This window comes from Leuciscus leuciscus, assembly GCF_965113295.1.
Source record: "Leuciscus leuciscus genome assembly, chromosome: 24".
Taxonomy (NCBI): domain Eukaryota; kingdom Metazoa; phylum Chordata; class Actinopteri; order Cypriniformes; family Leuciscidae; genus Leuciscus; species Leuciscus leuciscus.
Genome location: NC_138723.1, coordinates 15,332,112 through 15,358,846, shown reverse-complemented (window position 1 = coordinate 15,358,846; position 26,735 = coordinate 15,332,112). Strand labels below are relative to the sequence as shown.

The window sequence follows — 26,735 nt, the reverse complement described above, 5'->3', positions numbered from 1 at the left end:
CACATTTGATAGTTTTTCATTTAAATAATTATGTTTCTATAGTTTTTTGGGTTGCACTTTATTTTACAGTGTGTGTACTTATGTGTACTTGCCTAAGAAAGTACTGGGTAATATAAGGTAACTACAGGGGTTAGGGTTAGGTTTAGGAGTGGGTTCAGGGATAGTACCTTTTACCCAGTTATTGTAAAATGCTACCTTTTTTGTTATCAATAATGTACATTAGGGTTTTATGTTGTTAAATTAAAGGTAGGGTAGGCAATTGTTTATAAACACTTTTTGTTATACTGAAACTATACAAAACATGTACGTATATCTTCTGTGGAAGTCTCAGGACCAAAACATTTTCGTCCAATCATTGCACTTGGTCTGAATGCAATGATACGATGTCCTACCTGATTGTCAACATATGTATTCCCACACCTCCGCGCACCTAGCCACCGAGTGCCACAAACAAACAGCAGCCGCCTTTTACAGTTCCTCCTGAACCAAAACAACGAGCGTGTGCTGCGTTCACGCACCGTAATTACGAGATGTCAACCCATGACATTCTTTCCGGATCTGTTCACGTCCTCAGACTCGGATTTATGCATTTCTATGTCAACACTATCAATGCCGAGATTGATCTGCAGCAGTCAGGTGGTACAAGTAAGAGGTCTGTACTTGTTTTACGGTCATTATTATTGTATGTTATGTGCTTTTAGACATGAGGTAATTTAATTTCATTTAACGGCGCATTGCAGACTCTGGGTGGGATCTTATGCTTTCAAAGCTAGCTTGTTATTGCTAGTCTCTCCGAAATTGCCTACCCTACCTTTAATGTTTATTGCATTATTTTAGTGTCATGTGTGTATTTGTGTGTTTAACTGCAATTGAAGTTCAATGTGTTAAACGTAAGTAGTTTCTATTGTATTTTTTTATGGTAAAGTTCTGGCAACCACAGCTGCCTTTTTTTTAACCATAAACTTCCCTTTTTTATGTTCTTTTTCAGCACTTAAAAGAAAACTCCAGAATATAGCACATACTTTTATTGTGATTTGTTGTCCATTTTGGAGCTCAGCTGCAACCATCTCTATTCACTTTTATTATTTGGAAAAGAGCAACATGAACATTCTTTAAAATATCTAATTTTTTATCTTTCACAGAAGAAAGTAAGTCACAGGTTTGGAATGACATTATTGGTAAATAAATGATTACTAATTGTTTAACAAGTCTTGATATAGCCTTGTTTAACAAGTCGGAGCATAATAGCATATATAAAGCCATTTTTCTAAATCCATGTTCTACTGCCAAATTAATTATTTCCAAAGCTATTATTCCCCCCCAGTCCCTCCCTGTCTCAAATGATTCCTCATATAGTTTCTAATTTTGTACTGTCCCTTTGACAACAATACATTTTGATGGATTGTTTTTGCTTTGATACCCTTGACCTTCCTCCGGGTCTTCAAGCCAGACCTCACAGTCCTCCACCCCCCAGCAAAGTCCCACGTCACCACATTCTTGTGCTGTTGCCTGTCATCACAACTCCAATCACATCCCAGAGAGAACAAACGCAACCAGAATCCAAGCACAACACAGAGTTAGCAGCATCTACAACAGATTCACATGATACAGTTTGAATGTGTTCGCATATTTTTGGATTTGTACTTTGCAAACAATCCTTTGCTTTAGATCGTTTTTATTGTTTGTTATATATTAAATGGTGGTGACTAGATATCTTTATGCTGTTCTGCTTTTAGAACTGATGATCTGCTGTGATCTTTTATGAGATTTATATTTCTTCTGAAGGTTTTATGCGGATGTTCCCCTGTACAGGCCCCTGTAATGTCGATCGAAAGGCCAGAGCTGAAACAGAACACCATAAGGGGGGAATTCTTCAAACAACGTGACTCATTCTCAGACACAGATAGATAACATGAATGTGTTCACAACACTGAGGTCACTTATCCTAATTACAACCAGAAGTGCCTTTTAATTTTAAAGGAATGTTCAGGGTTTAAGTAAAGATTATTGGATCTTGTTGATCTTATTGGATTATTGGATCTATTATCTGTGTTGTTGAAGACAATTATATCAGTCATCCATCAGTTTCTGATGCTGTTTCAAGACTCAAAGAACATGGATTCCATGTTGTTATTGTTAACTAACTATTAACAATATAGTTTTTGTTAACTGATCATTGGCTGAATTAGATCAAATAAAATGTAAAACTTTAAAGAAATGTTGTCATGGAAAACTAATTGAAATAAGTTAAAGTACTAAAATTACTAAAACAGAAACAAAAGAAACACTGTAAAATACTATATGTTGGTTTAACTTAAAAGGGTAAGTTACCTGGTTGCCTTACATTTTTGAGTTCATTGAAATAAAAAATTTGAGTTAATACAATGGAGATTGGTTTAATAAATATTAACTCAAAATATTATGTTTTCTTAAAGGGATACTTCACCTCTCGAAAGATGAAAGTGTATTTAAAATAGGTCATTTATGTAGAAGAAATGTGAAATTATTTTTGAATTTGGAGCTTTCTAGACTGAGAAAAGCCAGAAAAAATGTTTTTGGCTTATGTGGAGGAAAGACAACAACTCCCAGAATGCACTTGCTTCGCTGCCCTAGGAGGCCAATCCCAAGCCACGCCTACCGGTTAGAAAGCGCAGTTGAAAACAAGAAGGCTAGGCTACTAGTGAGACTCCGTGACGAGTTTGCCCGGTATTTCGAGATCGCCCAAAATGTCCGGGATTCGGCTTTTGCGTTCTACAGTCGCCATTCATTATGTTTACTGTGGCGAGCAGGACGAGGCTGAGGGCTTTAGCGTTCATGTAAACACTACATTCAGATTCACCAATCGGAATGAATTCAGTTAGATTGAAACAAAAGGTTTGCATGTAAACAATGAATGGCGACTGCAGAAACCAAAAGCCGAATCCCGGACATTTTTGACGATCTCGACGGCCGGACATGTCTGGGAAAAAGAGGATGGTAACCCTTACTACTCAGCTTTCTCCACAGAACAAGAGCCTGCTAGCTTAGCTTCCAAAGAAAGACGTCTGACACTATGTGTACATTCTGTGAGTGAGATCCCACCTCCTATGGGCGGGTTGAAAACATCCGGGACAGCCCCTCCTACTGGCTGTAGTCTTCAGCCTCTGGCCAAAAAATCCTCCGATTATGCAAAATTACGATTTTTGCGTCATAGGAGGATTTTTTCCAGACAAAAAATACATAAATCTCTCATCTCAGGGGGATATGAGGGTGGAAAGCACGGTAATTTGAAAATACTTCGGGTTTTCTACTAATACAAAGCTTAATGCTAAATCCTGAAGTATCCCTTTAACCACATTCATTATCTAAGTTGATTTGACAAAAAAATACAACGTTGTGAAAACAAATCATGAAATTGTTTACAGGGTACACAATTTTTTTAAGGTTTTTGTAATTTTTGTAATGAATTGTATGTGTTGTAATTGATGTGTTGAATATTTTGTGGTTTGTTGATTTGATGTATGTTGTTTATTTTGTTTAAGTTTTTTGTTTTTTGGTGTTGACTTGGTTTGGAAACACTTGTTATGAGAAACACACCTGGTAATCATTGAACTCACACTCTTTTAAATATTTTTTCACTGTATGATGCACTGGTGAGGTCTGATTGCTGAAACGTTTGAATAGCCCATATGTGTTTTGTTCAGAGGTGGACAAAGTACACAACTTCCTTACTTGAGTGAAAGTACAGATATTACTGGTCAAATATTACTCTGTTACAAGTAAAAGTTGTGAAGACCAATTTTTACTTAAGTAAAATAAATACTTGTTTGGCTTAGTATAAGTATCAAAAAAGTTAATGTCAATGCATTGTTTTATTATTGTTGCATTGTTGTATGTAATACAGTACCTTATGCCTAAGAATCTATGCCTGCCTGCCTACCCTCATATCAATACCAAATTTATTTCTAGAACACATTTCCAGTAGTGGGACTGAATGTGAGATTGAATATGTGCACTCAATAACGTCCACAATGGTGTCAGACACCCAAATGGCTGTTCCCTCAAATAGTGTCCTATTTAAAGTTTTTTGGCTTTTAGTATGAATATGTTAGCCTCACTGTTATCTATAAGCTAGTGTGCTCCAAAACAATTACAACATTTGCATTAATAATAAAAACCAAAACCCAACGTTGAAAATGAAAATCAGGTTGATTTCAGAATCAAACGCCAAATTGACATTAATAACGCCATTTGACATTTAAGTCGCAATTACCTTCTTGCTTTTATTTTTTCCTTAAAAACGGAAAATTTCCTTAAAATTGTATACAGATTTTTGTCCATTCTCGAATGAGAATACTAGTTACTCCCACCAATACCACCTACAACCGACCAACAATATTTGAACTTTTTTTTGTAGCTGAGATAATCAAATATGCTAATATCCTAAGGAAGTGTAATTGGAGTACAATTGTTAAGGTTTGTAAACACATCCTCTTGATCTCTACAGAAGAGCCTCTGGCGCTTCATGATAGCACATGGAGCAGCCTGAAGGTCACACTTAAAACCTGACAACCAGAGCAGCATGGATAGCTTCTCTCCAAAAATTAAAACGACTTTAAACTCATAGATCTACTAGAATGGCTTTGATTTTCAATGGCTTCCTTACAGAGTTTGCATTGCATTTCTTTTCTATCCTGATTTTGTTGATGCAGCATTCTTCCCTTTGGCCAAAGTGAATGAGGCTGATACTGGCTCTAACTCTAACTCTGGCTCTGAACATCTGGCTCTAATTTAAACCTCCCCCCCTAATATAGCGTCACTTTCCCACTCCCTCTTCTCTTTCCTCAGCATCCCTCCCTCCATACCCCCTCCTCTCTGTGTCATGTGTCCCGTGGCCGCATTTGCATGTGTGGATCTCAGTGCTGAGGAATATGGAGCGTTTGGCTGCTGTGTGGAATTTGGGGGTTCTTCTATGTCTGAGTTTTGGAGGGGCCTTGTGTCAGACCACCAACTATACTAGGTGAGCGGTATAGGGCTTTGGGTGAGAATGAACTAAGTGTGCATGTCAAGACAGCTCTTTGCTGCTATAAATAACTCTTTTTACAAACCTTTTCTACTGCAGGAGCTGTTTAAACGTTCTATCTTTTTTAAGTGTTTATGTCTGGTTGTAAGTGTCATTTTTATACTCTTTAAATGCATGGAGTGTGTGTATGAATTCTCAATAATGATGAATGTATTGATTAAAGAGTGATAAAGGGTTGCAGATGGAAGTTCTTTGAGTTAGTGTGTTTTTTAAGGTGAATCAGGTCGCTTTACCCTGCATCAGGTCCAGCTTTCCTTTGCTGGGAGCGCAATTGCTTTTTCTGAAGAAAACAGATGGATAATTTTCTAAATAATGACTAGACTGAGTATTATGACATCCGTGGTCTGGAATTCTGGAAAACTTTTAATGCTATGTAGGCTGTTGGAGAAATAGTTCAGCCAAGAATGAAATTTCTAGTCAACCCATATGACTTTCTGACTTCATTGGAGAAATTCAGTAGAATGTTTATGCTGCTCTTTTCCATATCATGAAATTAAATAGAAAAAAGGTTAAAAAAAGGTACAAAAAACCAAACATGCGCTTCACAATCACAACGTAAAACATCTAATTTTGTGTCCAATCATGTCATCCCTTGCAAAAAACAATTTTTTTCAAGTGTACTTCTTTTAAACTAAAAATAAGAAATTATTATTTCATTCTATTTTAAATGAAAAATGTAGTTATAAACTACTTTAAAAGTGAAAGTTTACCACTGTTACACTTAAATTACTCCTAAAAGTATACTTTTATACACTAAAAAGGGCCAATTTAGTCTCAAGTAGCCTATAGTATCGAAATAGTACACTTAAAAATACACTTCAACTTTACTTAGGTATACTTATTTTTTTATAAGGGGTGTGATTAAATAATTTTAATCAAATGGAACACATTTATGTTTTATGTTACTTTAGTATGGAAACCTTTTTTTTTAACTCGAACAGGCACGTTTACACTAAATGCTAATAAAAAATTTTTTTTTAATTTATATATCCTAGTTGACAATGCACTAATTAATATTTTGCAAATAAAACTATGCATCCAATCCAGTGTTTAATTATGCAAAGTCCTATAATATGTCAAAAGACTGAAAAAGGACAAAAAGTCAAAGACACTGTTGCTTCACAATCATGACAAATTGTTTGTGTGCTCGACCATGATGCGGCAGGATTAAATGTGTGTGATTTTAACCAAATGCATTTATTTTTATAAAAAAATAAAAAAAGCCGTAAACATCCCCATTGCTGAATGAAGAGAATCTGTCTCAGACAGGGCTGTGGGAGTAACTGCATAATGACAGTTTTTTGGTCTGCTTGTTAGTTCTGGCTCTGCACCATTACATTACAAAAGAGCTGTATTTTATTTTGCAGTGTCATAGAGTTTAAGTCTATAAACATGTTGCTCTAGACGTCTGAAACATTTCTCAACATTCAAAAGGGATTTTAAGTTGTCAGTGAGCTTAGAAATACTGCCTGCATGTGATGTTGTAAACACTGAATAAAAATGTCTGCCTCTCTGCCAGCCAAGCTCATAATTTTAAATATTTAAACTACAGTCAAACTGTTCTTTTGGAAAAAAAGTTCTTAGCAACACTAACTGGAAGCTACGGACTGGAGACAATATCTATTTAATGCAACTATCATGATGTAATTTATATCACTTGTGCAGCTTTCTGGCACAAAGGAGTTTTTTAAATGAATAATTAGGGTGATTACATTAAACCTTGTGGTCGCAAACAAAATTATATCACTGAATAAGAGACAAACATTTCCAATAGTCTTTGATGAGGTTTATTTTCTTGCAAGAAAAGGCCAGCAGTCACACAGTCACAGTGTGACACTGAAGGGAGGGCATCCTTCCTCCTTTATAGTTTTGACTGCAGAATGTTATCTTTCTAGGCTAATGATGGTATTTTCAACCAAACATGGAACATTCTTAGACTTGTTTATCATATTTTATCCTTGAGTGGAGGCCCTCCTGTCACGTACCAACACGCTTTACCCTTCCAATACAATTCCATATTAGAATAAGGTTTGTGTGTGCTCTTTTACTGTCATATGATGGTCACACACATCTTAAAAGATAAAATGTATTCCACAACCTGAACAGATCAATTTACACTAAAGCTAATTCTAATTTAAATAACCGAGTTGAAAATGCACAAAGTAATATGTTGCTCTTAAAAAGGTAGAAATACTGTACATAAACAATTCATTATTCATATTATTATTATTAAAAGCCTCCTTTTAAAACCTGTTTTCTACATTAGTTTGATGGCTAATTGCATCAACCAGTCAGATTTACTATTTTTGTTATGGGACAATTGTAAGCACTTTTTAAATTGATTTTGTAAATGTTTCAGTCATTTATCTAGTTTAACTAATGCTTCTCATGATAAAAATGAAAGCTATAAACATTGACTTTTTATTTAGCCTATATGTAGTGAATAATAATAATATCGTAAAACTGGTAATAGCTTTTGGTTAGCATAATATTTTCATCCTGGATGTTTGCCATAACTCAAGTTTTTGAGTTGTTGTACTGTAGGTTCATCTATGTGCATCTGTTTGTACTTTGTGAGATATGTCTTGTGCAATCTATGCCTTGGTCAAGCTTTTGACTCGCCTTCATGATATAAACACTGTGCAATTTATTGTGCAATATAAACACATTCACATCAGCATTTTATTATAGTCACCAGAAATCACTCTTCCTCACTCTCTCAGGCCTGTGTTTAACTGTGGCGGTGATCTGACTGGAGACTCAGGCTTTGTGGGCAGTGAAGGATTCCCATCATTCTACAAACCCAACAGCAAATGTACCTGGTACATCACAGTGAGTTCACTTTGAGTTCACACTCGAGATTCTTCGTCGTCCTGGGGCTGTATCACAGAGTAAAAGCCTTTAAGTGTCTCTGTCTCTTTGTACTAGGTTCCAGAAGGCAATGTGGTCATGCTCTCCTTCAGGATTTTTGACCTGGAGGCTGACCCTCTCTGCCGCTACGACTATGTGGATGTGTACAACGGACACTCTAACATGGTGCAGAAGCTCGGGCGTTTCTGCGGAACGTTCCGGCCCGGGGCTCTAATCTCCACGTCCAACACCATGATGGTAGAGATGGTATCAGATTCAGCAACAGGAGGGAGAGGGTTCCTGGGTTACTTCAATGGAGGAAAGCCACATGTGGATGGTGAAATTAAACATATTAAATATTAAACATCAAATGTGTTGCGATCAGTGCTGGGGTAACGGATTACAAGTAATGCGCATTACGTAGTCAGATTAAAAGTAAACGCATTAAAAAGTAACGCATTACTTTATACATTTACACATTCATATTTCAGTTAAAATTCTCTCTTCTCCATAATATAATCAATTAGAAATGTACACTCATACATGCGCTGGAACTGACAAAATGTATAAAAGTAACAAAACACATTACTTACTTTTCAGTAAAAGTTGTAATGTTATGAGATCTTTTGTATGGCATACACAGCTCTAGCAGTCAGGAAATATCTAAGTGGTCAGAATAATAATATTCTAAATGTGTTTGAAGATGAAAAATGGTGTAGGCTATGATATATAGGTTGCGTTAATGCATTACTTAATGCATTACTACTTGTCTAAGCCAGGTGAGAAAAATATATACTCAATAGTAATGTAATGCATCACTACCCATAAAAAGTAACTAAGTAACGTAATTCGTTACTTTTAAGAGAGTAACACTATTATGATGCATTAAAAGTAACTCTCCCCAACACTGCTTGCGATTGACTGTGCCGTTCGTTTAGGTTTTTCATTTTCAGACAAATAACTTGATGCTGGAAACGTGTTGTTTTGACTTAAGGTTTTGCATATTAGAAGTTGAATGTTTGCAGCCTCAATGGTCTTTCTTTTCTTTTTCTTTATGTCAGAGCATCAGTTTTGTGGCGGGAAGCTCACAAAGTCTCAGGGCACAATCAAAACTCCCAACTGGCCGGAGAAAAATTATCCACCGGGCATCAGTTGTTCCTGGCTTATAACAGTGGAGCCGGAAATGGTCAGGAAAAAAAACATAAACATGCAGTGATGGTTTTCAGTTATTATTTCAATGTTGAATTGGTGGCGGCACGCCAGACATTTTTGCATCCTGTTAAATGATAAGAAATAGGTCTGCTGGGAAATATTGACTTAGGCTATCTAATGGGACCCTATTGTAAAGTGTTGTGGTTTTGTGTTCCAGGTGATTGAGGTGAAGTTCGATAAGTTTGATTTGGAGTCTGACACGTACTGCCGCTTCGACTATGTGGCGTTCTTTAACGGAGGAGAGAACGACGATTCGAGGCGCATCGGAAAATTCTGCGGAGACACTTCGCCTCAGTCAGTTATCTCTCATTCTCTTTCACTGTCGTTTTATTATTGATATAATTTCTATGAAAAAAACTATCACACACACACATTCATTCATCTCTGTTTTTTGTGTCCCACCTACAGGAACATTGTTACCAATAGCAATGTGTTATTGGTGCAGTTCGTATCTGACCTTAGTGTTACTTCAGACGGATTCATGGCGTCATACAACAGCATCCCACGTGGCCTCCGTACTCCGACTGTAGGTGGCGATGTTGCGACAGGACCTAGAGTGTCTTCCACACCCACAAAACCCCGTCTCACTCCAGTCAAACAGGAGAAACCTGTTGTGTTGACAACAGAAGCAACCACTACAACCACTACTACAAAAGCTCCTGAGCTAAAGCCTCGACCCAAACCTGTGAGGCCTCCAGTCCGTAAACCAGAGCCAGATAGATCCAGACCCTGTAAGCCGGAAAAGATAACAGTAACAAATTATGATGGTTACAGTTGATCATAACTTGTTAGACAATGTAGAATTTTTTTTTTTTTTTTGCAGCCACAAACACAAACCCACTGTGCCCAAGGGCATGTAAAAGAGATGGAACCATCAAGGCCAGTTTCTGTGCTAGTGAATTTGGTAAGTCATCTCATACAACAACCATTAAAAAAACATAAAGCACACAGAGGGAACTTTTACACTACCATTCAAAAGTTTGGGGTCTATAATGTTTAATGTTTTTGAAAAAAGTATCTTATCCTCACAAAGGCTGCATTTATTTGATTACAAATACAGTAAAAATAGTAATATTGTGAAATATGATTGCAAATTAAAATAACTGTTTTCTATTTTAAATATTATGTTGTGATGGCAAAGCTGAATTTTCAGCATCATTACTCCAGTATTCGGGTGTCACATGACCCTACAGAAATCATTCTAATTTGCTGATTTGCTGCTCAAGAAACATTTATTTTTTTAATAGGGTAAGTGTTGAAAACATTTTAAAACTGTTATCATCAGAAAGACAGAATTGATCAACAATTTAAACGTCTTTACGGTCACATTTGATCAATTTAATGCAATAAAAGTATTAATTTCTTTTTTTTTTTTTTTATCTGAATGGTACAGGCCTACTGTATATGTCTTAAAGGGACAGTTCACCAAAAAAAAGAAGAAAATTCTGCCATCATTTACTTTAATTCCTCTTTTTGATCTATAATATAATATGTAGAGTTTGTAAAGGGCTGAACTATCTATCATTCTATAAGAGCAACCTTTTATTTCTCTCTATTTCTCAGTGATCACCGGTACGCTGACAGCAGTGACTTCTGGACCTAGAGGAAGTGTGCAAGCCACAGTGTCCTTAATTAAGGCCTATAAGACTGGTAGTCTTACAATCACCCAAGCTGGAGAAACTATGTCTGTCAAACTTGTGATGCCCTGTAAGAAATGTCCCTTGCTGCGCAGAGGTATATGGCCACATAAATACACATCGCCAATATGAATTATTTGGTCTTTATTGCTCATTAGTCATTAATTTCTTACAAATCTGCAAATGATCTATTTATTGACAAAAAACTGTCTCTTCACTAGGTCAAAACTACATCCTGATGGGTCAGGTGGACGAGGAAGGCCGTGGTGTTCTCAATCCTGGTAGTTTCACTGCCCTGTACAAAACTCCACACCACAAGATGTTGGCCAGCATCAACAACCAGCCATGCTGATCGCTCAGACCCATGTTTGCACAAGCAGCCTTCGAAGCAAAGACACTCGATGTAATGCAATGCATAAGGACAGTGATTAGACAACGGCCCAAAACTAGTTTGGATGTTAAGAGGTATTTTTTTTGTCATTGTAAAATAATGCTCAGGAAGTTACACACAAAATTTCTGGACTGTTTTCATTAAACTATGGCGCAATTCAAACTTCAGCTCAGAACTGAATTATATAAAGCAAGGATATTTTTCATACAATTCAGTATATACACAGAGATGTCACAAATTATATTTCTAATTTATGATGTCTTCTAATACAGGATTTATATAACACATTAACGCATTGAGACTGTGTTGTTTTATTGGGATGGGCTTTTTCCTTTCACTGAAAGCTGCTTTTGGACCAGAATACACTGACACTGACTTAAACTATGAGCTCATACTAATCTGATGATGTGGTAAAAATAACACTTATCTCTTTCTATTGCTCCCCATTCTCTGTTTCTATGTTCAGAATAGCTTACTACCATACATTTTGTAGCATGGTCATTTTGCTCATTTATTTTATGCATAGAACACCCAAATTACCTATATATTAGCCTAATGTGCTTCTGTGTTGGTACTGTTCAAGGTACTGTAGCTTGTTCAAAATTAAAAAAAATTAAAAGAATCAATACATCATCAATCCTAAAACGTGTTTTGTCTTACCCTGGTTATGGTAAGCCTATTATAAGTATTTTAGCCTGTCGGGATCAGGTCTGGATAGTTTTCTCTGGAAATTGTGTACGTCACAGTGAGTGTCTCGACAAATCCGTAAATAATAATAATAAACATTTATTTGTATAGCACTTTTCATACATAGAATGCTTCTCAAAGTGCTTCACAAGCATAAAATCAAATAATACAACAATCACACAATGTAAATATAAAAATATTCGAAAACAACTATAAAGGTTCAGCATATAAAATAAAGTAAATTGGCAATAAAGTTTGACCTCAATATCAATATAAAATAAAAAATAAAACAACGAGTAAAAAAATAGAAGGTAAAATAGAACATAAAACTGACTTACATACAAATTTGTTATATTACAACACCATATTGTTATATTGATAAGCAACTTTAAATGTCTTAACCTGCTTTTTAAGAATATGAATGCTAGTAGCCTCTTTTACTTCATCTGGTAGAAAAAAAGAAAAAATTTGGAGCATAGTGGCTGAAAGAAGTACCACCAGATCATTTATGCTTTACTGTATAATGTGCAAGAAGGCTAGCACTAGAGGATCTTAAACTATACGATTCGGGACATATCTCAACAGACAGTCTGAAATGTATAGAGATGCCAGATTGTGCAGTGTTTTCATAAACTAATAAAATAACCTTCAAATCAATTCTTTGATGAACTGGTAACCAATGCAATTCCATTAAAACCAGTGTAATATGCTCTCTCCTTTTTAATTTCATTAGTACTCTGGCTGCTGCATTTTGTATCAATTGCAACTTCGCTAAGTAAGCCAGTGTATAGCATTACAATAATAAAGATGAGAGAAGATAAAAGCATGAATGAGTTTCCTAGCATCATCCAAAGATAAAAAAGGACATATCTTGGCAATATTTCTCAAATGATAAAAACATGTTTTTGTCACTTGATTAATATGAGACTTAAAACTAAGGTCACAGTCAATAATGACGCCCAGGTTCTTAACTTATTTTTTAGATTGTAGCGATAAGGAGCCCAACCCAGCTTCTATCCTCTCCCGCTCATGTTTTGGGCCCACAATAAGAATTTCAGTTTTTTCTTCGTTCAATTAAAAAAAAAATGTGTTCATCCACTTTACAACGCTGGACAGACAGTCAGACAACCTCTCTAATACAACAGTCTCTGAACTCAACTGAAATGTATAATTGTATATCATCAGTAGATGATATATAGATGATATGACAAGATGATAATTCATGTCATATTTCTGAATTATGCATGCCCAAAGGGAGCATGTATAATGAAAATAAAACTGGCCCAAGAATTGATCCTTGTGGAACACCATGTAATATATGTCTTTGAGACACAGTCACCTATATTAACTAAAAAGTTCCTTTCTGTAATATATGTTTTGAACCAATTTAAAACATTACCAGAGAGACCTACAAGCTTTTCCAGTCTGTTTAAAAGGATACAATGATCAACCGTGTCGAATGCTGCACTTAGATCCAAAACTGATAAATTACCTTTATTACCTTTAATAGTGCTGTTTCCGTATTATGTAATCTCAAATAGTTTCTCAAATAGAGAAAAGTTGGTCTGGCTACTTTGACGTGTGTATGGTGTGGGAGTGGCATGGTTTGTTAGCGAGAAAGGTTGACGTGGAGTACCCAAAATCTCAAACGTCTGTTTTTAGAAAATAGTCGAACAAAGGAGAGTCTTCTGGCAAAAAAAGAGAACGCGGCAGAGCTCGTAATAACAAGAGAATCAACATTGGCTTGGCTTTTTTCGGAGATGACGAGAACTGAGTGATTTGTAAGCGACGTTTGATACCGTGTTTATTACAAAACAGGAGAGTAAAGTAGGCTATTTTATAACAGATTAATTGCCATCAGTAGCTCTTTAACAGAGTTCATTAAAGGTTATATTCATCCGCACAGTCAGTCACACAGAGTCGAAGCAGAACCAAAACAAAATGCATGCAGGCTTTGTGGGCAGTGAAGGATTCCCATCATTCTACAAACCCAACAGCAAAAGTACCTGGTTACATAATGTTGCCTACTGTGCAAAAAGCAGTACCCCAGTATTAAATAGCCTTTCTGTTTCTCTCTCTCAAGTTAAAATCATGGGTTTGTAGCGTCACCTAGTGTCTGAAATTTGGACTCAAAAACTCTATTAAAGAGCAATTTATAACTGCAGCTCTGCATAAAAATAACATGTCAGCTTCATATATGCATCATACAATCTTAAGAGAGGTTATAGGCTATTACAGGCCTATCATCACAGACATCAGATGCTTTAGAGACATCCATCAACGTCACTTAGACCTACTTAAAGCGGATAATGACTTGCAAAGGCACAATGAAGCTAATTCGCGTCCTATGTCTGGCAACCAGGGAATTTATATCCTGTCTGCCCTCTCTGCGTCCTCCCTGACGACAAAGGGCCACTCTGCCAACTCTTATTGGAACTCTGGGTAATGGTTTTGTGTTTACACTGTGAAATTAAACATTGGATATTGCATGACAGTAAATACCCAGCCAGATAAGTTTAATGTTTATCCCAGGATTTAGGATTATGAAGAGAACGTTTTAGAAGCGCCAAAACATCCAAGGTATCTTTCGTCTTGAGTCAATACATTGCAGATTAAAGGTGAGGATGAAACCAGCAAAGAATATATAAGTTCATATATTGTGTTTTCATAAATGATAGGAATACAAACAAATAATTAAAGAATAAAGTTCAAATTATTATATTATAATTTAAAAACACATACACAGACTATAATATGTAACCTGTTGTTGTTGTCTGAGGGCTTTTATTTTGAAGCATTGACCTGACAGGTTAAACAAATAATGTCTTACTGTAAGTTAAAAGTCAGACACAGCAGTCACTATGGCTGATTTAGGTCTTTGAATATGTATGTAGCAAAACACACTCAGACTCACACACACAATTAAATGGGTGAATCTCACAAAATCTGTAAAGAGAATGTCAAGGTCATGTTTTAAACGTAAAATTTTAAACAGTTATTTTAAATGTTTTTTTTGCATAATCTTTCTTTTTTAAAATTGGTCTCGCTAAACTGTACAGTTAAAGGTACACAATATAACTATTTGTGTTCAAAATTAAAGGTATAGCGGAGGATGTTTTACTTCCTGGTGGGTAGTCTAAACTATTGGTCCTCCTAATTGTCAATCATTCTGGTGAATCAATCAAACTTTTCAAAAAGTGGAGAGGGCGGGTCTTATCTAAAATTTGGAAAGATCCTCCGCTATACCTTTAACTAGTCAATACATCATCAGTCATCTAAAATGTGTTGTGTCTTATCTTGGTTCACTATGCTAAGCCTATATTGAGTGTTTATATTTTTCTGTCGGGGTGGTTTTGACGGGAAATTACGTACAACAAATTTCACTCGTTCGTACGTGTCTCATAATTGTAAAAAGAGAAAAGTTGCTCCTGCTACTTTGACGCGTGTATGGTGTGGGAGTGGCATAGGTTGTCACAACAAGCGAGAGAAAGGTTTATATGCGAGCACGCTAAATCTCGAAACTTGAATCACCCGTTTAAAAAAAACGGAGGGGAGTCTTCTAAAAAGATGTCAACAGAGCTCGTAATGGAAAGAGAATCAACATGCAGTTTATTTAACCGCTTGGGGCCAAAAGATACATATAGAGTAGTCCTACTTTTAAAATTATTTATTATTATTAGAATATTTATATCTATATAATAAGTTATTTTATTTTCAATATTTATTTTTAGAGGCTATTATTTTATCAGGTTTATACATCTAACATTACTCTCATAGTGGTTATACTAAGTAAACATTTTACAGATAATTTCATTTAGTACAGTCTAAATGCAGATTATTTAATTTGGTAACATTATCATCTTGGAATATCAAATTTGCTACTTTTCTCATGCATCGATTGGTATTTAGTCATCAAAATACATCGCTACCTTTACATTTGATGTAGTCTTAAGTTAAAACTTGAAATTATCATTTGAAATCTCACAAAGCCTGTCAAGAACATATCCAGGACATTATATTTTGCGTAAAGAGAATAAAGCATTTTTGTACCATTTAGAAAAAAACTATGACAATTAAGCACATATTCATCCCCAAAACAGAAACTGCAATGACAAAAATCAACAATAAATGTATATTCACTCTAAACTATTTTATTCAAGACTCAATCTCCTTTAACAGAATCAGAGAACAATAAAACAAAATATATAATAATAATTACTAAACATTCATACATTTTATATTAGAATTCCAGTGATTAGTACAAAATGTTATCTTTTTCCTGAATGCAATCATGAACCTCTGAAAACCCCATTTTCTCATCTAAAAAAACAACAGGAAATCATACATTCAGGACCAGATATCATGACAAAATGCACATACATTGTATTCATTTACAACATCCAGCTCAGTCCTTGTTTTTCAGTTCCACGTGGCCTGCATCACTCTGTCTCCCTTGAAACATTTCATTTCATTTCAACACAGTAAGTACAAGACAGGTGAATGCCAGGTCTGGCAAGAGGATGGAGGAACCAGAGGAAACACTGTGACATCTTTACTAAATATAAAAGATTTCGTTAAATTACACATGACGAAAGGGTCTAGTAGACGCTCCTCTACACAGTTCTGGAGTTCTACAGGTACAAGGCAAGGGATTCTGGGAAAGGAGCCCAGAGGTCAGCAGGTGGCATCGATAATATTGCCATCCATCTGGTGGCGATAAACTACTCGTGCTTTGTGGGAAAAATAGACGGGATGTGAGGCGCTTTCCTCTCCGTCGTAACCCCAGGAGACTGTTGGAGAGAAGCCAGGTTGCACCTCAACAGATGGCACTGTGAATGCAGAGAGAGAGAGAAAATGAATATCGAGTGTTGAAAGATGGGTTGACTTATACCTTCATTAAGTTTGGTCAACAATGCAGCTTACCAGGTGGAGGAGGGCACAGCCTGCCTTTACCCCGGTCTTTACAGCGCTTGTACCAGGGAAAACACTGCAAGACTTTTTTACCCATGGTTTACCCAATCTAGAGTTCTGGAGAGAGAACATAATGTATAAGATCTAGTGAATGAAGAACATGGAGTTTCAATGCCATTGTGTTTGTTTCTTCAAGCTTATCTCGCTTCTCCGACCGGAACATTAGCCGAGAGGTGAAAGCAGGAGATTGCTAATAATGGCTCAAAGAAACAAAGAACTCATTCATCCTGAGAGGATTAATCCTCAGTCATGTCTGAGACTTGCACTTTACGGTATATCACTTGAGCGGGGCACAGAGTTGTGTTCCCTGGCCCACTCTGAAAGGCTGGAACAACTGAGCAAGAACAACCAGCTCTGACTCCACAATTAGCCACAATGTCAGTCCAACACATAAATCTTAACTACAGGAAGAGAACCGCTATATAATAGAACACTTCTGTTACGTAAATAATGAGCAGCTCCACCCGTTTATTTAGCAGAATGGGACTATGATTTATTTTGTCATCTGTAAATCATTAAAATGTTCAAGATGTGACAAATGTATTGTATTTACAAAGGAATGTCATCAGTAAAAAAAATTGTGCTGCGCATATATATATATATATATATATATATATATATATATATATATATATATATATATATATATGCGCAGCACAATTTATTTTACTGATGATATTCCTTTGTAAATACAATATACTGTATATGTTATATATATATATATATATATATATATATATATATATATATATATATATATATATATATATACACTCACCTAAAGGATTATTAGGAACACCTTTCAATTTCTCATTAATGCAATTATCTAATCAACCAATCACATGGCAGTTGCTTCAATGCATTTAGGGGTGTGGTCCTGGTCAAGACAATCTCCTGAACTCCAAACTGAATGTCAGAATGGGAAAGAAAGGTGATTTAAGCAATTTTGAGCGTGGCATGGTTGTTGGTGCCAGACGGGCCGGTCTGAGTATTTCACAATCTGCTCAGTCACTGGGATTTTCACGCACAACCATTTCTAGGGTTTACAAAGAATGGTGTGAAAACGGAAAAACATCCAGTATGCGGCAGTCCTGTGGGCGAAAATGCCTTGTTGATGCTAGAGGTCAGAGGAGAATGGGCCGACTGATTCAAGCTGATAGAAGAGCAACTTTGACTGAAATAACCACTCGTTACAACCGAGGTATGCAGCAAAGCATTTGTGAAGCCACAACACGCACAACCTTGAGGTGGATGGGCTACAACAGCAGAAGACCCCACCGGGTACCACTCATCTCCACTACAAATAGGAAAAAGAGGCTACAATTTGCACGAGCTCACCAAAATTGGACAGTTGAAGACTGGAAAAATGTTGCCTGGTCTGATGAGTCTCGATTTCTGTTGAGACATTCAGATGGTAGAGTCAGAATTTGGCGTAAACAGACTGAGAACATGGATCCATCATGCCTTGTTACCACTGTGCAGGCTGGTGGTGGTGGTGTAATGGTGTGGGGGATGTTTTCTTGGCACACTTTAGGCCCCTTAGTGCCAATTGGGCATCGTTTAAATGCCACGGCCTACCTGAGCATTGTTTCTGACCATGTCCATCCCTTTATGACCACCATGTACCCATCCTCTGATGGCTACTTCCAGCAGGATAATGCACCATGTCACAAAGCTCAAATCATTTCAAATTGGTTTCTTGAACATGACAATCAGTTCACTGTACTAAAATGGCCCCCACAGTCACCAGATCTCAACCCAATAGAGCATCTTTGGGATGTGGTGGAACGGGAGCTTCGTGCCCTGGATGTGCATCCCACAAATCTCCATCAACTGCAAGATGCTATCCTATCAATATAGGCCAACATTTCTAAAGAATGCTTTCAGCACCTTGTTGAATCAATGCCACGTAGAATTAAGGCAGTTCTGAAGGCAAAAGGGGGTCAAACACAGTATTAGTATGGTGTTCCTAATAATCCTTTAGGTGAGTGTATGTCAGGGGATGTTTCCTCTGAGGAGGCCAGGGAGGCAATGTCTCCTCAAAAATTTTGATGAGAAAATCCATTTTACAAAAATAAAACAACGCAATCACTTGTTTTTCTAAAATGACACTGTCCAACACCGACACCAGCAGGTAAATTTCCAGCGCAAGTCTGTGTCTCTCTTGCCTCCTCTGAGCCCATTGACTTTCAACAGACCCCCTAAAGCGTGCGGTTAGTTTGATGGGGGGGTAATTGAGAATGAATGGGGGAAAGGAGCAATGCCTCCATCACACAATGATTGGATATGATTGAATACGATTGGTTCGTGCGATAAATCCTGCCTCTTGTTTTCGTGTGCGTTCTCGAATTGGCCTGAATGAACAAAATGATGGTGTTAATGGGAAAACTAATCAAAAAGTAAACAACTAACCCACTTAGATACCACTGCTTTATGTCACTTCAAAATCAAACTTGAAATGGCCTGAAAACATGATGACTGTGTGTTTTTTTTAATGAGCAATCAGCTTGGAGAAATTAAAGAAACATCTTTGTGTCTGTGACAGACTGTGTTCACCGAGCATGACTGATGATCTGAAAATGATTTGTTCTATTAAAAAGAACAGCTGAACATCCGTTCACAAATAAAAATATATTTTACTGCCTTATTGCCTTATAATTTTTTTAATAAATGTAAAAAATGCTGAAAAACATGATTAAAAAATAAACAAAAGTAAAAGAAACTGAGAACTTTGCCTCCTCTTTCAGAACACGACTGCATGCCACTATATATATAGTACTATATATACTGTATATGAAGAGTTCAGATGCAAAAGCCTCTAAGTGCCATCTGAAATTTTCTTCTAGAATGATAATTTTTATCAAGCTTGTATATTTAAATTCAGTAATTTCACTTGATAAAAATGATCATTCTATAAGAAAATTTCAGATGGCACTTCGAGGCTTTTGCATCTGAACTCTTCATTTAGTTTCTAACTGCTGATGTCAGGGATGTCATATCTATATCTATCTATCTATATATATCTATCTATCTATATATATATATATATATATATCTATATATATATATATATATGTATATATGTGTGTGTGTGTGTGTGTGTGTGTGTGTGTGTGTGTGTGTGTGTGTGTGTACATCCCTGACATCAGCAGTTAGAAACTAGCCAAGACCCTTTACATTCCAGTGGTCGATGATCCCTTAAGCACCGGACAGCCTAGAGATGAAGGAGAAAGATGCTTTGTCGTTCTCTGAAAGGTATCTTACATAAAACTCCACCGAGGACAGGCTAATCCCTCATTTAAGAAAATCAAACTAGAGCGACTGTGACATCACAGATCAAATGGTGCAAATCCAGATAAACATGAGCCCATCATTGAGAGAAACACATGGTTTATAACATACAAATTAGTAAAATATAGTAGACTTCTAAATAATAATAAACTCTTAAAATACTTAGTAGATCTGCATTGTACTATATCATTAAAATTTCGGGTAACAGGAAATGAAAATGTGCACGTTAAAGTAGCATAATACCGTATTTTAGTTCAAATAAGCCTATTATTATGCCAAGCACTTAAACATTTCTGCATACAGCATATAAGTTCAAAAGTTGTTGTTTTTTTCAAAACACTTTGCCCACGTCACACGTTCCAATTAAAGACACTTCAAACAGCGCTTGTTCCAAACGTACCTGTAGAGAAACAAAGTGGCGCGCGTCTCATCCAATGATCTGACTGATTTGCTTCGTTTGAAACTCTGGCTCCATGAGATTGTGCTCGTGTTGGTCCCTGCAGAGATCGTGTTAGGGCAGCGAGCAGCGAGCATTCCCGACGGATAATGTCTGATGATGCTGTCCTGACTCTTATCTGCCCCTCTGTTCTGTTACCTCGGTTGCGTATTAAAGCTTTGAATGAGCGTGCGCGGAACGACATGGGAAATTTCCACCGGCCGAGGCTTTAAATAACTAATCCTGAAAGCAACAACAAAAGCGTCTGAGCTCAGAAGTGACTGAGTTGGCTACATTTTTTTTCTCTCAGGAAGCTGCCACAACAAACCTTCATAAAGTGCATGCAATAAACGCATAAAACACTTTAATGACATTAAACCAGCTGTTAGGGATTTTTTTTTGCCCTTGTGTCTGACAAGATAGCCTATCATGGAAATTGTAAGTGAGAACTCTATTTTTAGGGACTATATAATTGTAATTAATAGTGCAAAACCGCTGTTAATGGCGGCCAGCGCCTTTTAGCCAATCAGAAAATTTGGAAACGGCACCATGTTTTTTCTTTCTAGAAAGAATTACTTTTGTAATTTTGTTTGGTGCTACAGAAATCATTTACAGCTGCTTTACCTATTAAATACAATTCATTGCAACTGCGTAAAAAATGTGTGTGTGCGATTGTGTAATGTGAGACTGGCATATCAACACTCAAAATTATTAAATAGCTTGCCACACATTGACCATTTTTGACATATTTTGTATGAAGAATATTAACTTTTGCCTTCAAACAGAAGACTTAGAGTAGCATACGCTAGAATGAACAGATTACAGAAATGTTGTTCATCAGTCTGTAAAATGAATAAATCAGGTTTAAGGCCTTAGGATCCTGTAAAATAGAAAGCAATAAGTCAATGCACTGTAGCTGGTTGTGTATTTACATACTTATATGTGTTTTTGTATCAAGTGGTGTTTATTGTATTGTGTTTTATTATTTGATGTGGATGTGTATTGATGTGAGACAGTAAACGCTGTGGGATGCGAGACCATTTTTTGGAAGAGATTCCAACAATAAAGTGAAAATGAATTGATTGAATTGAATTCATACATTCATTGTTGGAATGTTTTGTTTATTTTATTAGTAAGAGGTGTTTGTACAGTAATAAACATTTTTACAAAGACTTCATAGTTTCTTATTCATGTTAAATGTACGGAAATTCACTAAAATAGGCCTACAAAAATGCAAAAACATGTTACAAAGAAACAACATTAAACATTTGTAAAAAATAGTCCCACCTCTTATCACTATTGTATAGGTTGAGCCAGTTTAAAAAAAAAAAAATCACTTAAAAAGAGCTAAAAAAAGAAAGAAAAGAGACTGACACTGAATAAATGCACAATTTGAAAAAAAAAAAAATCATTTTGACAAATCTGCTGAGAACGTGGTGCTGCTTGTATCGTCATCTGTTTGGTATTATTTGGGCTCTGTGTGTCACCTATTGCAATGGCTATTCACATTAAATTCACCAGGCGGCTCTTTAAGTTTTTCAGGCTGCTCAAACCCACACGCTTCCCTTTCCCTCGCTCTCTCCTGCCCCCTGCTGGCCACAGCAGCCCCCCAGGCCTCGATGACCTGATGCAGGCAGGTTCTTGTAGACGGCCCGGCTGTAGGGGATGAAGCACAGGCCCAGCTGGAGGTGGCGGGCCATCCTGCAATAAGCGGCCAGAGCAAGAACCAGGAGCGGAGCCAGCAACAGGAACCCCACCACCAGCAAAGCCACACAACCTCCATCGTCCAAGAGATCTGAACAGTAGACGGAAGTACCGTGGCGTTGAACCTTTGGAACAAATGGGGAGAGTTAGTTAGCAAGAAAGAGAGGTAGGGCAAAGTACTGTACAAATTGTGCCTGTAATATATTGTCTGATCTGATAAGAGCATGAATACATTGACCTGCGATAATTAATAAAAAAGTATCCATATGGTGAGGCAGTGGGAGTCGACTGACAGCTCAGATGGAGATAGTTAACTTATCACTGATTCAGTGAAATGATAAGAGAGTATTATGTGTGAGAGTTTTATTACCCAGATGTTTTGTGTTAGTTGCGCTGAAATATAGGAAGTTTAGTCATCAGTGCTTGGATGACATTAGAGTAATCTAAGACGTTTTAATGTCCTTCGAGGGAAGAGAGTTGTGATTTGGAAACCCATTTGGGGTGGAACTGCAGTATGTGAGGACAAGTACAGAAAAAATATTTATATATATATATATATATATATATATATATATATATATACACACACACAGTACCTTTCAAAAGTTCAGAGTAAGATTATTTTTCAAAGGAATGAACACTTCATCAAGAATCAAAATACAGTGAAGACATTTATAATGTCACAAAATATTTTCATTTTTAAAATAGACTCTGTTCTTTTGAACTTTTCTGTTTATCATTCTGAAATATGAAAGTAAAAATGCATAATATTAAGCAGCACAACCAATTTCAACACTGACATTACTCTTTCTTGAGCAGCAATGAGTAATGATCCTGAAAATTCAGCTTTGTTATCACAGGAATAAATTGTATTTTAAAAATATAAAAATTGAAAACACTTATTTTAAATTGTAACAATATTTCACAACATGACTGTTCTACTGTATTTTAAACCAAATAAAAGCAGCATTGGTGAGCAGAAGAGACTTTAAATAATCTTAACTCAAACTTTTGAACTGTGTAGTTTCCTTTGCTCAAATCTTACCCTCTTTTTTTTATTTGTACTAACCTGCACTGTTGAATCACGTACAGTTAGACTAGGAATGTACATTATAAAAGAAATGGTGCATTTTGATTGGAAGACTTTAAGACAACATTACTTATACAAACGTAACAAGGTAAAACATTACCGTTGAATGGCAGAGGAAGCCAAAAACAACCATGATGAGTGTTGGCAAGAGGATGAGGCCGAAGATAAATGCAGCCAAACCTACGTTGAGCGCGGTGATGACCAGATTCTGTGCTGTAACCAGAACAGAACAGGCCCAACAGTCCAAAGAGCCCCTCAGCTCCAGAGGAGAGTCGTTCACTGCACTGCCTTCTATTGAGTACGGAGGAGGAACCACTACACCTGAGCTGGACAGGTTTGCTGGAGTACTGGAGGAGATGGAACCGGTGTGATGGAGACGCGGGTGAGGGGATTCGAGCTCCCCCCGATCTGTGGGGGACTGAAGAGAGATGGGTTTCTCCAAGGAACCATTACGGGAAAGACTCATCTTGCCGTTCATCATTCCTGTCGGGTATGATAGTCCAGTTTTTGTCTAGATAGATAGATAAGGGCTATTGGTTAATAATGGTACAGTAATGGCTAAAATGGCCACAAACAATGAAATTAATCAATATCAAATAATATTTTTGTAACATCTAGGCCTGGTTTCACAGACAGGGTTTAGGGAATATCAAATAATATTTTTGTAACATCTAGGCTTGGTTTCACAGACAGGGTTTAGATTAAGCCAGAATTAGGCCTTAGTTCAATTAGGGCATTTAAATAGCTTTTATAAACGTGCCCAAAAAAACATTACTAGTGTGAATGTTGACACAAAACAATGGCGTGCTTTCAGTTAAAACAGCTCAAACAAGCATTTTTAGTCTAGGACTATAGGCACACATAGGGCTGGTTTCACAGAATGGGTTTAGATTAAGCCAGGATTAGGCCTTAGTTCAATTAGGACATTTAAGTAGCTTTTATAAACGTGCCCTAGAAAAAAACATTACCGGTGTGCATCTGGAGATATTTTAAGATATGTCAGTGCAAGCTGCTTTTCGTTAAAACAGCTCAAACATGCATTTTAGTCTGGGACTAGCCTTCTCAAACCTTGTCTGTGAAACCAGGGGATAATGTTTATGTCCTGTGGCTAAACTATTGAAAATGTTTGCTCTATTTTATAAAAAAGAAGGGAGGGACAAGTGAAAAAGAATTTTTGTGGTTATCAGCATTATACCACATGTGCTGTCAACCAAAAATATTCCTATAAAGGTGATTTTGTTGGTGGAAACCATTTAAAAAGTGTGGATTGTATTTCTCAAAAAAGTTCTGGTGAAATGTATAGAAAGTAAATGGTGATAACTTATACTGAAGATCAGGAAATTAAGCCGCTGACCCCACCCTGATCTCCAGGATACCAAAAAATACAAAACAATAACTTTGGAACGGGCTCATCAGGAAACCCTGAATGCTGACTATAGATCACAAATCCTACAAAACAGCGGAACGCCAAAAGAGCAACATCCTAAAAAGAAACATTCATAAAGAGCCCTTAACAGCTTGTTACAGGTTTACAACGATCACTTAAGCAAGTGAATGTCAGGAAAATATAAATGTTCCCTTGATTTACGCTGTTTAGTCCTTTTGATCAAAAATACGCACTGAGTAGTAGTAGCATTGATGACAGATGTTAGAGACAGATGTTGTTTATTTGGAGTGGGCCCAATTTTTAGTGAATACAAGTATGATATCACTCTGCCATTAATAGTTCAGATGTTATCGAGACCTTGATTTAAAATCCTTTCCCACACAATCACCTTTACATCACTTGTGTTTTTATTAAGTGACAATATTACCAAAAGACTCTACATTTATATTCTTTATATTTATTAATTCTGCAAACGGTATTAATTCAAGTGATGGTGGAAAGTTATTTTAATATTGAATTTATTTTATTGATGTATTTTGTTTTAATAGTAAAATGTTTTATTTATAATTTATTTTTAGAAGTGATTTTCGTCCAAGAATTTGCCAAGATTAAATCACCACCACGACTGTTCTTACATTCCGAATATCAGGAAATTCCACAAAATATATCAAGGGGATTTTGACAGGACATAGACCGTCTTTAGGGAATTAAAGTCAATAGATATGCCAGGAAAAAAGAACAGCATAAACTGAGCTAATCTATGAATTGCATTGTTTATCATTGGTGTATTGAAAACACTTTTTAGATTGAGACTATATTTTTTATAGTTTTTTCCTCCAACTTTGTATAAAAGCGGCTGCTAAATGATTAAATGTAAATATTTAACATGGCTCCAAGATACCAGGACTTAATGCAAAATACTGAAATAACTTTGTGTTCTATTTATCCAAAGCCTGTATGATAAAAAAAATTCACATTATGTATTTGCATATTTAAATATGCAAACAGAAATAAACATGTAAATCATATATATTAAAATATGTGCATTAAAAAAAAATCATGAAACAGTGCTATTTTCTTTAGTTCAAAAACAATACAAAGTCCAAAATCTAATATGCATACATATATATATATAAAAAAATGTACATTTACAAATATGCTTAAAAATCATGAAACAAGTTAAAAAAGTCCAAAATCTTCTATACTTACATTCGTGTAATAGAGTAGGTTGTTCGTTCCCTCAAAAACCACCTTTCCTCCTGCAGAACAACTTTTCCCTTTACTTATAATTTTCTTTCCTCAACGAAACAGACAAATCCTTCAAAGACTGGCTGAGACGATTATATAGGTCTATAATGTTTATTATATGTCAATTTATCTAGTTTTCATGTCCGTCTGTAGTATCTCCACTGGCTCTGTGTGAAACTGACCTCTGTGGAACGGTCACTCCTCTATTTCAGCCTTTTCTCTTCGTCCTTTCCTGCACTGCTCTTTCCTTCCTTTGACGAAGATGTCCTGCCTTGGTAACTCAGTTATATCTCTCCACTCCCACTTCTCTTTTTGGCCCCACACTGCTCTGGCTGGGGCATTTTGGGGTGATGGGTGGGCGGCGTAGTCTTATCCAGGAGTACTTTTTTTTTTTTGCCCAATGAGAATATGACCTGGACTTATGTTACACACTCCACAAAAGAGTGTTTACTTTAAAACAAATTTCTCTCAGAAATTGTTAGCTATTTTTTATTTGAAGTAGAAAGATTCAAATAGTATTTTCTTGCTAAATGTTCTCCAATAAAAAAAAAGCTTTTTTCCTGATGCAATTGCATTTTTATTTGTGCTTTGAAGTCCACTGGAAAGATCTTTAGAAGCACGTCATCCTACAAATATTTTACTATTTAACAGTTACCTAAAGAACACATCACGAACTTTGTATTTTCATCACACTCATCAGACACTCAAGCATCTCAAGCACAATAAAAGGACTCCTGATGTCCTGAAGAAAATATTTGACACGATTAAG

General features: G+C 36.3%; 3 protein-coding genes across 3 annotated transcripts; 1 reads left to right on the top strand and 2 right to left on the bottom strand.

The window, feature by feature from the left end:
• Positions 1-4,844: 4,844 nt before the first annotated feature.
• On the top strand, positions 4,845-11,789 carry pcolcea (procollagen C-endopeptidase enhancer a). The gene is made up of 9 exons (XM_082157503.1): positions 4,845-4,999; positions 7,786-7,894; positions 7,991-8,249; positions 8,974-9,098; positions 9,282-9,418; positions 9,533-9,855; positions 9,948-10,028; positions 10,688-10,858; positions 10,983-11,789. The coding sequence occupies exons 1-9, from the start codon at positions 4,911-4,913 to the stop codon at positions 11,111-11,113; spliced, it is 1,425 nt and encodes a 474-aa protein (XP_082013629.1). The 5' UTR covers positions 4,845-4,910; the 3' UTR covers positions 11,114-11,789.
• Positions 11,790-15,970: 4,181 nt separating this feature from the next.
• On the bottom strand, positions 15,971-21,485 carry LOC309488843 (uncharacterized protein). The gene is made up of 2 exons (XM_082157259.1): positions 20,502-21,485; positions 15,971-16,668 (listed from the first exon to the last, which is right to left on the bottom strand). The coding sequence occupies exons 1-2, from the start codon at positions 20,740-20,742 to the stop codon at positions 16,514-16,516; spliced, it is 396 nt and encodes a 131-aa protein (XP_082013385.1). The 5' UTR covers positions 20,743-21,485; the 3' UTR covers positions 15,971-16,513.
• A 152-nt stretch (positions 21,486-21,637) lies between these two features.
• On the bottom strand, positions 21,638-26,244 carry tmem88a (transmembrane protein 88 a). Its single transcript, XM_082157549.1, has 3 exons — positions 25,928-26,244; positions 23,432-23,842; positions 21,638-22,366 (listed from the first exon to the last, which is right to left on the bottom strand). Exons 2-3 carry the CDS (start codon positions 23,810-23,812, stop codon positions 22,085-22,087), a joined length of 663 nt encoding a protein of 220 aa, XP_082013675.1. The 5' UTR covers positions 23,813-23,842; positions 25,928-26,244; the 3' UTR covers positions 21,638-22,084.
• Between the last annotated feature and the right edge of the window lie 491 nt (positions 26,245-26,735).

What these genes read in the sequence shown, in the direction of transcription:
- pcolcea (XM_082157503.1), top strand. Translation starts at nt 4,911, where the DNA reads ATGGAGCGTTTGGCTGCTGTGTGGAATTTGGGGGTTCTTCTATGTCTG. An exon ending in AGGAAAGCCACATGTGGATG is followed by an intron (nt 8,250 to 8,973) that starts GTGAAATTAAAC and finishes TCTTTATGTCAG; the next exon opens with AGCATCAGTTTTGTGGCGGG. An exon ending in TAACAGTGGAGCCGGAAATG is followed by an intron (nt 9,099 to 9,281) that starts GTCAGGAAAAAA and finishes TTTGTGTTCCAG; the next exon opens with GTGATTGAGGTGAAGTTCGA.
- LOC309488843 (XM_082157259.1), bottom strand. Translation starts at nt 20,742, where the DNA reads ATGTCGTTCCGCGCACGCTCATTCAAAGCTTTAATACGCAACCGAGGT. An exon ending in GCCACTTTGTTTCTCTACAG is followed by an intron (nt 16,669 to 20,501) that starts GTACGTTTGGAA and finishes CTGCATTCACAG; the next exon opens with TGCCATCTGTTGAGGTGCAA.
- tmem88a (XM_082157549.1), bottom strand. Translation starts at nt 23,812, where the DNA reads ATGATGAACGGCAAGATGAGTCTTTCCCGTAATGGTTCCTTGGAGAAA. An exon ending in GCTTCCTCTGCCATTCAACG is followed by an intron (nt 22,367 to 23,431) that starts GTAATGTTTTAC and finishes TTTGTTCCAAAG; the next exon opens with GTTCAACGCCACGGTACTTC.